Source organism: Coregonus lavaretus (assembly GCF_964263955.1).
Source record: "Coregonus lavaretus genome assembly, contig: HAP1_SCAFFOLD_1180, whole genome shotgun sequence".
Lineage (NCBI taxonomy): Eukaryota > Metazoa > Chordata > Actinopteri > Salmoniformes > Salmonidae > Coregonus > Coregonus lavaretus.
Genome location: NW_028165471.1, coordinates 126,253 through 138,061, shown reverse-complemented (window position 1 = coordinate 138,061; position 11,809 = coordinate 126,253). Strand labels below are relative to the sequence as shown.

The following is an 11,809-nucleotide window of genomic DNA, read 5'->3' as shown; positions in this document are numbered from 1 at the left end:
TACAGTATACTGTAGTTTGATTCATTCTTATATACAGATTATTTTATTTTTTTACTCTTAGAATATCTACTTTTAAAAATACAGCAGTGATATCAATTTAATATACAAATATATTCAGCATTTCTCATCATAATAAAAGTGATCATTTGTTCATTTAACAAATTATAAAGAAGTAGCTTTGATCTCAAAGAGAAGTTAAAAGAGAAGCCTGCACACCAGCAGCTTTTCTGGACCAGGGTTTAGGCTACAGCTCTCTATGCAGATAAGTAGAGCTAGAAACTATTGTCATGATAGTAGTGTTGATAGCACAAGTAGTTATTTGATCATCAGTAAACCGTGTTTGAATCCAAGGAGATATTTTCCTAGCAGTACAGTAGATATGGTTTAGCTAACAGTGATAGTACAGTATATCACAAGCCACTGCTGTAGCTGTGTGAAGTTGTCTATGGGTTGTTGTTCATGCTCCAGGTAGAAATTACCATTATCCAGTGTTGTTGTTGTTGTCGTTTATCCTCTGGTGGCCACGTTCCCCTGATGGCGTGTCTCTCCCTCGAAGGCCATATTGTCATAGTGATGTGGTTGCCAGGCCTCGGTGGGGGGTCGAGGGGTCAGGGTGGGGGTCGGTGGATGTTTGTTGTTGAGAGGGACCTCATACAGCAGCTCTCCGCCTGATCCTCCAGACACTGTGACGATAGGGACATCTGGTGGTGGGATAGAGGAACTGCTGCTCTCCTCCTCCTCCCCGGGCCCCTCCACTCCTAAGGCCTTCAGGATGTCAGCCTTACACATGGGGCAGGTCCTCTTGTCCAGCAGCCAGGGCTCGATACAAGCCTTGTGGAACAGATGACCACAGGTCAGAACGGTCACTACATCTCCTGGGCGGTACGACTCGATACACACGGCACAGGTGTGGCTGTCCGACTTTGTCTCCTCGTCCCCGCGCTTCAGCGTACGCACCTCCAGTCGACCAATCGCTTTCTTGGCCTCATTCCTCAACCGCCGATCGGCGTGACGGATCGCCCTGAGACTGTGCAGTCGGTGGGCGGAGACAAACCCGAAGTAGACAATGGAGGCGCCCGTCATGATGAAGAAGGCAATAGACAGGAAGTAGAGCCAATAGGTGTCCATCCAGGGCCCATGGGCTTTGCCCACCTCGATCACCATGGAGACGGCCAGACCGCCCCGCACTATGTTGGCGATCTCTACCCCCTGGAGGTTACCGATCATAATGGCCACGGTGCCAGGGGTGTTGCTGTGACTCATGTAATCTGAGCTGTTACCGGTCCCGTCCAGGTTATAGACCACTACGGCCGCTGCCCCCCTGGCCCACGCTGCCTTGATCTTCTCACTGAAGGTACAGTTTCCCCTCTTGACCAGAGCGATCCAGGGCCCCTGGGAGGTGGTGTTGTCGTTGGAGGGGTAGGGGTTCAGGCTGCACCCCTGGGGGTCTGAGGCAGGGAGGACCACCATCCCGGCAGCACTCTCTAGAGGGGAGGAACGCCCGTACCACCCACACTCACAGAACCTGGTCTCCGTCTGGTTAGTGCTGCTGTCATAGAAATGTATCCCCACGTACGCCGTCCATAATATCATCGCTGTCGTAGACTGGACCAGCAAGGACAGACAGACGAAGAACAGGACAAACATATCTGTCTGTTTAGCCATGGTGGCTCACTTCAACACTAGCACATGGACCAGTCTCTCTCTCTGTTAGGACTTCAGTCTTCTGTTTGTCTGCTGTTCAGTTCAGTTCCACAGTTGTTAGTTAGTTAGTTGTTGTTCTCACTGCGTTCGGCGTCTCTCTACCTGTCTGTTTCTGCCTCTGCCTCTCTCTCTCTCTCTCTACCTGTGTTTGTGACCTGTGTGTTGATAGTAATCAGATACCAGCCTGCTGTAACCCTGCCTCTCTCTGCGTCAGCCCTTCAGACTAATTATCTAAATGGACCTTGGACTGTTGGGTAGAGACCAGCTATACAGCCAGGCAGGAGGGCTTGTGGTCTACCTGGTACAGGTCTAAGGCCACAGGGTCCAGGTACCGGCTACGGTAAGGAACAGCACAGCACAGCACACAGCCATAAGGACATAAGCAAACAAAGAGATAAGAACGCCATAAAGGAGAATTCCAAAGGAACTGTGACAAAGGGCGGTTGTGAAACTGTTAGTTTTAGATGTGTCACGCTGCTGAGAGGATACGCCCACAGTTATAACAGAGGTTTTTATAACTAACTTTGGCACTTTATCTTCTTACTTCTAAGAATACATTATGTTTGTTTCCATGAGTCACACAAACCAGGTGGCAATACACTGAGTACACTAAACACGCTCTTTCCATGACAGACTGACCAGGTGAATCCAGGTGAAAGCTATGATCCCTTATTGATGTCACTTGTTAAATCCACTCCAATCAGTGTAGATAAAGGGGAGGAGACAGGTTAAAGAAGGATTTTTAAGCCTTGAGACAATTCAGACATGGATTGTGTACATGTGCCATTCAGAGGGTGAATGGGCAAGACAAAACATTTAAGTGCCTTTGAACGGGGTATGGTAGTAGGTGCCAGGCGCACCGGTTTGTGTCAAGAACTGCAACGCTGCTGGGCTTTTCATGCTCAATAGTTTCCCGTGTGTATCAAGAATGGTCCACCACCAAAAGGATATCCAGCCAACTTGACACAACTGTGGGAAGCATTGGAGTCAACATGGGCCAGCATCCCTATGGAACGCTTACGACACCTTGTAGAGTCCATGCCCCGACAATTGAGGCTGTTCTGAGGGCAACTCAATATTAGGAAGGTGTTCCTAATGTTTGGTATACTCAGCGTATATGGCCATGTTTGTTTCAGTTTTTTTCTCCCAGTGTCACACACACACACAAACACAAACACACACCAGGGCTCAATGGAAGTTTACCCTACTCCTTCTCAGAACCAAGATTTGTTTACACAACAGACACACACATAGACTTGATGGCAGTTTTGAACACAGTTTCATTGAGTCAAACAACAACGTCAGTGATAATGATAAATATGGTACAGTGCCTTGCAAAAGTATTCATCCCCCTTGATGTTTCCTATTTTGTTGCATTACAACCTATAATTTAAATGGATTTATATTTTGATTTTATGTAATGGACATACACAAAATAGACCAAATTGGTGAAGTGAAATGAAAAAAACGTGTTAAATCTTTTTCTAAAAACTAAATAACGGAAAAGTGGTGCGTGCATATGTATTCACCCCCTTTGCTATGAAGCCCCTAAATAAGATCTGGTGCAACCAATTACCTTCAGAAGTCACATAATTAGTTAAATAAAGTCCACCTGTGTGCAATCTAAGTGTCACATGATCTCAGTATATATACACCTGTTCTGAAAGGCCCCAGAGTCTGCAACACCACTAAGCAAGGGGCACCACCAAGAAGACCAAGGAGCTCTCCAAACAGGTCAGGGACAAAGTTGTGGAGAAGTACAGATCAGGGTTGGGTTATAAAAAAATATCTGAAATGTTGAACATCCCACGGAGCACCATTAAATCCATTATTAAAGAATTGAAAGAATATGGCACCACAACAAACCTGCCAAGAGAGGGCTGCCCACCAAAACTCACGGACCAGGCAAGGAAGGCATTAATCAGAGAGGCAACAAAGAGACCAAAGATAACCCTGAAGGAGCTGCAAAGCTCCACAGCGGAGATTGGAGTATCTGTCCATAGGACCACCTTAAGCCGTACACTCCACAGAGCTGGGCTTTACAGAAGAGTGGCCAGAAAAAAGCCATTGCTTAAAGAAAAGAATAAGCAAACACATTTGGTGTTCACCAAAAGGCATGTGGGAAACTCCCTAAACATATGGAAGAAGGGACTCTGATCAGATAAGACTAAAATTAAGCTTTTTGGCCATCAAGGAAAAACGCTATGTCTGGCGCAAACCCAACACCTCTCATCACCCCGAGAACACCATCCCCACAGTGAAGCATGGTGGTGGCAGCATCATGCTGTGGGGAGGTTTTTCATCGGCAGGGACTGGGAAACTGGTCAGAATTGAAGGAATGATGGGATGGCGCTAAATACAGGGAAATTCTTGAAACCTGTTTCAGTCTTCCAGAGATTTGAGACTGGGACAGAGGTTCACCTTCCAGCAGGAAAATGACCCTAAGCATACTGCTAAAGCAACACTCAAATGGTTTAAGGGGAAACGTTTAAATGTCTTGGAATAGTCAAAGCCCAGACCTCAATCCAATTGAGAATTTGTGGTATGACTTAAAGATTGCTGTACACCAGCGGAACCCATCCAACTTGAAGGAGCTGGAGTAGTTTTGCCTTGAAGAATGGGCAAAGCTTATAGAGACATACCCCAAGAGACTTGCAGCTGTAATTGCTGCAAAAGGTGGCTCTACAAAGTATTGACTTTGGGGTGGTGAATAGTTATGCACGCTCAAGTTTTCTGTTTCTTTGCATTATATCTTGTTTGTTTACATTTACATTTACATTTACGTCACTTATCCAGAGCGACTTACAAATTGGTGCATTCACCTTATAGCCAGTGGGATAACCACTTTACAATTTTTTTTTTTTTTTTTAATTTTGTCTTATTTCTTTTTTCGTTTATTTGTTCTATTTTTCTATATTTAGTGGTATTATTTTTTTTTTTTTTTTTTTTTCACAATAAAAATTATTTTGCATCTTCAAAGTGGTAGGCATGTTGTGTAAATCAAATGATACAAACCCTCAAAAAATCCATTTTAATTCCAGGTTGTAAGTTAACAAAATAGGAAAAATGCCAAGGGGGTGAATACTTTCGCAAGCCACTGTATGTTTTTTAAACAAGCTCAATGGGTGACATGTCTGGTGACCATGCAGGCCATGGAAGAACTGGGACATTTTCAGCTTCCAGGAATTGTGTACAGATCTTTGCGACATGGGGCTGCCCATTATCATGCTGAAACATGAGGTGATGGTGGCGGATGAATAGCACGACAATGGGCCTCAGGATCTCGTTACGGTATCTCTGTGCATTAGAATTGCCATCAATAAAATGCAATTGTGTTCGTTGTACGTATCTTATGTCTGCCCATACCATAAACCCACCGTCACCATGGGGCACTCTGTTCACAATGCTGACATCAGCAAACCGCTCGACCACACAATGCCATACACGCTGTCTGCCATCTGCCCGGTACAGTTGAAACCAGGGATTCACCGTGAAGAGTACACTTCTCCAGCTTGCCAGTGGCCATCGAAGGTGAGTATTTGCCCACTGAAGTCAGTTACGACGCCGAACTGCAATCAGGTCAAGACCCTGATGAGGACGACGAGCACGCAGATGAGTTTCCCTGAGATGGTTTCTGACAGTTTGTGCAGAAATTCTTCAGTTATGCAAACCCACAGTTTCATCAGCTGCCTGGGTGGCTGGTCTCAGACAATCCCGCAGGTGAAGAAGCCGGATGTGGAGGTCCTTGGCTGACGTGGTTACATTTGGTCTGCTGTTGTGAGGCCGGTTGGACGTACTGCCAAATTCTCTAAAATTACGTTGGAGGTGGCTTATGGTAGAGAAATTAACATCCAATTCTCTGGCAGCAGCTCTGCTGGACATTCCTGCATTCAGCATTGCATACTCCCTCAAAACTGTCCCCAGCACAAGGTGCACCTGTGTAATGATCATGCTGTTTAATCAGCTTCTTGATATGCCACTGTCACGATCGTTGTAAGAGGCAGACCAAGGCGCAGCGTGATAGGCGTACATCTTTTAATGAGTACTTTACACAATAACAAAACAATAAAACGATATGTGAAGTCTAAAGGTTCACCAACACAAACCTATACAGAACAAGATCCCACAATTAACTAGTGCCAACAGGCTGCCTAAGTATGGTTCCCAATCAGAGACAACGAGAATCAGCTGCCTCTGATTGGGAACCACCCTGGCCAACATAGAAAACACGAACTAGAACAAAAACATAGAAACTACAACATAGACACTACACACCCTGGCTCAACTTTTAAGAGTCCCCAGAGCCAGGGCGTGACAGTACCACCCCCCAAAGGCGCGGACTGCGACCGCGCCAACCAAAACAACAGGGGAGGGGCCGGGTGGGCATTCCGCCTCGGAGGCGGATCCGGCTCCAGGCGTGACCACCACTCTCTCGCTACCCCACCGTAGCGCCCCTGGTCTGGTCCCGCTGGCCGGAGCTGGACTGGACACCGGTGGAGCGGATAGCTCAGGCTCCGGTGTGGAGCAGCTGACCGGTGGAACGGGCACGGGCTGTGCCAGACTGACGACTCGCACCACTGGCTTGGTGCGGGGAGCAGGAACGGGCCGGACCGGGCTGACGACGCGCACCACTGGCTTGGTGCGGGGAGCAGGAACTGGCCGGACCGGGTTGACGACGCGCACCACTGGCTTGGTGCGGGGAGCAGGAACGGGCCGGACCGGGCTGACGACGCGCACCACTGGCTTGGTGCGGGGAGCAGGAACGGGCCGGACCGGGCTGACGACGCGCACCACTGGTTTGGTGCGGGGAGCAGGAGAAGGAACAGGCCGAACCGGGCTGGCGACGCGCACCACTGGCTTGGTGCGGGGAGCAGGAACAGGCTGAACCGGGCTGGCGACGCGCACCACTGGCTTGGTGCGGGGAGCAGGAACGGGCCGGACCGGGCTGACGACGCGCACCACTGGCTTGGTGCGGGGAGCAAGAACGGGCCGGACCGGGCTGACGACGCGCACCACTGGCTTGGTGCGGGGAGCAGGAACGGGCCGGACCGGGCTGACGACGCGCACCACTGGCTTGGTGCAGGGAGCAGGGAGCAGGAACAGGCCGGACCGGGCTGTGGAGACGGACTGGAGGTCTGGAGCGAAGAGCTGACACAACCCGTCCTGGATGAATGCCTATTTCTACACACTCTGTGTGAGGCATCAGCACAGGACGTACAGGGCTGTGCACTCGTACTGGCACTACAGCACGTGGCACTGACGCAGGATATCCGGGACCGAGGAGGGGTACTGGAGGCCACGAGCGTTGAGCCGGCACACTCCGTCCTGGCTGCAAGCCCACCTTAGCACGACACGTGCGTGGTGCTAGCACAGGACGTACAGGACTGTGCCGGACCACTCACGGCACAGTACGCAGCTCCGCATAACTCGGAACCTGCCCAGTCTCACGCTGCCTAGCCTGAGTACGGGGAGTTGGCTCTGCTCTACCTCTAGGCTCCGCCAACCTCCCTTCCAGCCCCCCAAACCTGGTGGCCTCCTCTCCTAATCCGCCGATACGTCCTGTAGCTGTCTCCAGCATCCCCGTCGTCCATGCCGTGTGCCCCCCCCCCCAAAAACATTTATTGGGGTTGCCTCTCGCCTGTCCGACGACGACCCGGTTGGCGCCGCTTCTCCTCTCCTGCCTGGGCATCCTCCCTCATCGCCCTCCGGTAGCGGACGGCCTCCTCCTCTGTGATTCTCCCCCAACCGAGGAGGACATCTACCAGAGTAACCTCCTGTTCCATACCCGGCGTTTGCTCCTGCACACGCTGCTTGGTCCTATTTTGGTGGGATCTTCTGTCACGATCGTTTTAAGAGGCAGACCAAGGCGCAGCGTGATAGGCGTACATCTTTTAATGAGTACTTTACACAATAACAAAACAACAAAACGATACGTGAAGTCTAAAGGTTCACCAACACAAACCTATACAGAACAAGATCCCACAATGAACTAGTGCCAACAGGCTGCCTAAGTATGGTTCCCAATCAGAGACAACGAGAATCAGCTGCCTCTGATTGGGAACCACCCTGGCCAACATAGAAAACACGAACTAGAACAAAAACATAGAAACTACAACATAGACACTACACACCCTGGCTCAACTTTTAAGAGTCCCCAGAGCCAGGGCATGACAGCCACACCTGTCAGGTGGATGAATTATCTTGGCAAAGGAGAAATGCTCACAAAATTTGAGATAAATAATATTGAATTGGACACTATGAAACACACACACACGCACACACACACACACACACACACAGGGGCATATAGGGGCATATAAGTGGAGTATCTGTCTGTAGTAGATTCACCTTTAGAGCTGCAAGGTCTGAAGAACTGCCTGCATTCACAAGCACCCTCTGTCTCCGTCACTTTGCGTGTGTGTGTGTGTGTGTGTGTGTGTGTGTGTGTGTGTGTGTGTGTGTGTGTGTGGCTTTAAATCTACTGATCATCAAAAGAGGCTGGAGGGTTATACTCAGCACCCTACATCCATTAAGAGGCTGGATCTTTAGTCACATGACTTAGTAAAAACAACATTCCATTTAGATGTACTAAAAGCCCTGAAATAGATGATCAGCTCGTAGAGATTTCGATAGTGTCAGAATAAAACACTGTTCTGCATCTCTCTATCTATCATCCCTCCCTCCTTTCCTCCATCCCTCCCTCCTTTCCTCCATCCTTTCCTCCATCCCTCCATCTATCCATTCCTCTATCCTTCTATCCATCCTTGTTAGTCATACTGCCTCCTGTTGCCTCTAACTCTAATTAATGACATATTAGCTTAATTGCGGTGAGCTAAAGGGATGGAGAGAGTGAAGGAAGTTGGTGTGAAGAGAGGTTATGGTTTGGATAAGGTATCAGAAATGGATGTATCTCTGGTATGTTTCTGTGGTTATGCACGACCCTTCAGTAGGATCAGCTGATAAACGGAATCAATAAAATAAAATAATGTAATTCTACTGGATCAACTCTAGGCTACTACTGGCCAACTCTACTGCATTCAGATACCACATTCTATTTGAAGCAGATTAGTTTGCAGCATCATTTCCATCCAAGGACCTTCCTAAAACTATGTTACTTTGATGATCAACTTACATAGGCCTATAATTATGTTGCTATCATATTGCACAAAAATATACATCACAGAATAAACTATAACAACAGCTGTTTGAAATAATTATCTTCTTAAAACTTTATGGTCTGAGTTTGAATTGAGGCACAGTACAAGGCCATTAGTCAACAGGTTTAACCAACTAATAGATATTATTCCACATGAACCAAGTCTGTCCTCTAGTGGTCTATGAGAGCTACAGTCCGTTTTATTACTGTGACAGTGGGGGCCTAGATCAGAAAATTGTTTATTTCTGAAACCATCATATATATATATATATATATATATATATATATATAAACATTCTACAGACCCTACTGAGTATTCCCATCAATCCCTTTACTGCGGCACCTAGAATAGTTCTTGCTCTAAGCCACTATGTATTGGCTCAGAGCAAGTGATTCGCATTGGGGGCATTTATTTGACCTTGGAACATGTTTTTAGAGCCACATATAATGCAAATGCCACTTAAATATGAACAAATATGAATCATTGTTAATGTTTAGACAGTTATTTGTTTTATATATCATGAATGGTTATTGACACTTTTCTACAATTACGTGGGGGACTTTTATTTTGAAGTTTTCCGAAATTCCGTGACCCGGAAGTACACACAGCACATATAAGCCTGGGATATCAACCATTCATGGTTGGCCTTAGTGGGAGTGACCATAGAATTCTATAGGAGTGACCTTACTGAGTAAAGTGTTTGTCATGGTCACCACTTAACACAGTCAAAAAGTCATAATTATGGCTAAATCCTGCCCATTTCCACAATTTATCTTCATAAAATTTGATTTTAAACCTAACCCTAACTAATGATGGCCTAATTTGATGCGTTGGTCCACCAGACCTTCCGCACATTTGGGCGGAAGTGTCTGGAAACGAGATTAGGTGTAATGTGACTAACATGACATCACTTTAGAGCGTCACCCTTTATAAAGCACATGTTTATATCATATTCGACCACAGGCGGTTGGTGGCACCTTAATTGGGGAGAACGGGCTCGTGGTAATGGCTGGAGCGGAATCAGTGGAATGGCATAAAATACATCAAACACATGGTTTCCATGTGTTTGATGCCATTCCATTTACTCCATTCCAGACATTATTATGAGCCGTCCTCCCCTCAGCAGCCTCCACTGTTTCGACACAGTGGGTTACGTCACCTTTGAAATTGGTGATTATGTCACACAGTTATGCCACATTTATGAACCCTTAATAAAGCATGACATATGGTTATAGAAGCTTTGTAACACATGTATGTAGTGCTTATAAAGGCATTGTGAAGGCTTTATGAAGCCTTTATAAGTTGAACATAATTTAAAGCGGGACCGAAAGGGCAGTGTCGATGGAAGTTTACCTTCTTCCTTCTCAGAACCCAAGATTTGTTTACACACACGCAGTGTTCAGCTATATTGTGGGCTAGACATTAGACAATGTAGTATGTGGCCAAGAAAATTACACAGAAACATTGCAAAGGCCTGTTGGTCAACATGTGAACTTACAAGTTATCCACAGAAAATTAACTTTTAAGAAGTTTACAACAACCAGCGGGAAGCTATTATATATTAGCCTATATCATAGGCCTATATAAATAGTTTTTAAAAAATGGGATGTTATAGTTCTGCCCACCAGTGGGTTAAAGCATGGCTACTTTGACTTGAGCAGAGCTCCCGCTTTATTCAGATAGGCAAATCTGTAAATTACATCAACACTGAAAATAAATGAAATGGCATCTCCATTTTACCATTTTGACGCCACTTCTCTCTGGTGTGCGAGGCGTTCAATCTTTCATCTTGCTCACGATGCTCACACAGGCTTTGCATCACATGGAGCGAACGCGTGCACAGTTGATAAACAGAGCCAGTATCACTGCTAACTGCCACAGGGTCTCTAGAGAGTAGAGACCCCCCATCAATCAATTACATGTATTTATAAAGCCCTTTTTACATCAGCAGATGTCACAAAGTGCTTATACAGAAACCCAGCCTAAAACCCCAAAGAGCAAGCATTGCAGATGTAGAATGGTGGATAGGAAAAACTTCCTAGAAAGGCAGGAACCTAGGAAGAAACCTAGAAGAACCAGGCTCTGAGGGGTGGCCAGTCCTCTTCTGGCTGTGCCAGTGGAGATTATAGGAGTACATGGCCATTTAGGCCAGATTGTTCTTCAAGATGTCCAGCAGGGTCAAATAATAATCACAGAAGGTGCAACAGGTCAGCACATCAGGAGTAAATGTTAGTTGCCTTTTCATAGCCAAGCATTCAGAGGTTGAGACAGCAAGTGCGGTAGAGAGAGGCATTATTTATGCCTAAAATAATGGCTTACTGTCTCATACTCACATTCTCTATAGGTCTACTATACTTTTTTTTCACCGACCATTTGGATTTGGCTACTCTACTCTTCATCTAGGTAGCCCATATGGAAAAACAATATATTTACATATATATTTTAACATGTATTTAAGCCTTATATATACATATATTTAAATAGGCTATATGTACAAAAATATATGTACGTATTACAAAATTGGCCGTTTTCATATAAAGTTCAGCACTGAATCACAATAGCATGCTGTGGTACACTTTGAAAAGTTTGAATGAATGACTCATGACTGACAACTAAGAGTGTTTTCAATTATCTTTATTTTTTTCTCAAATAACTTGCTCCATTGTTGAATTGTGGCATGGGAGTCACTGGAAGGTCGCATCTGAAACACAAAATATAATGTACAAATTACATCTGTGACCTTAACATCTGTATTTGAAAAATATGTCTTTGAACATCAAATGTATCCTTACAATGCAGATTCCTTCACCTCCAGTGTCCATATTCAGACTCACAAGTTGACAGTTACCCTGTGGATAATGCAGAGACAGAGTCAGTGAAACAATTCCACACAAAATGAAGAATAAATAAGGGGTTAATGTTCATGAAGACATTTTAATTGAATTGGG

At 46.0% G+C, this 11,809-nt stretch overlaps 1 protein-coding gene across 1 annotated transcript; it reads right to left on the bottom strand.

The window, feature by feature from the left end:
• Nucleotides 1–434: 434 nt before the first annotated feature.
• On the bottom strand, nt 435–1,819 carry LOC311115818 (RING finger protein 148-like). Its single transcript, XM_084190947.1, has one exon. The coding sequence runs from the start codon at nt 1,663–1,665 to the stop codon at nt 508–510; it is 1,158 nt and encodes a 385-aa protein (XP_084047073.1). The 5' UTR covers nt 1,666–1,819; the 3' UTR covers nt 435–507.
• Between the last annotated feature and the right edge of the window lie 9,990 nt (nt 1,820–11,809).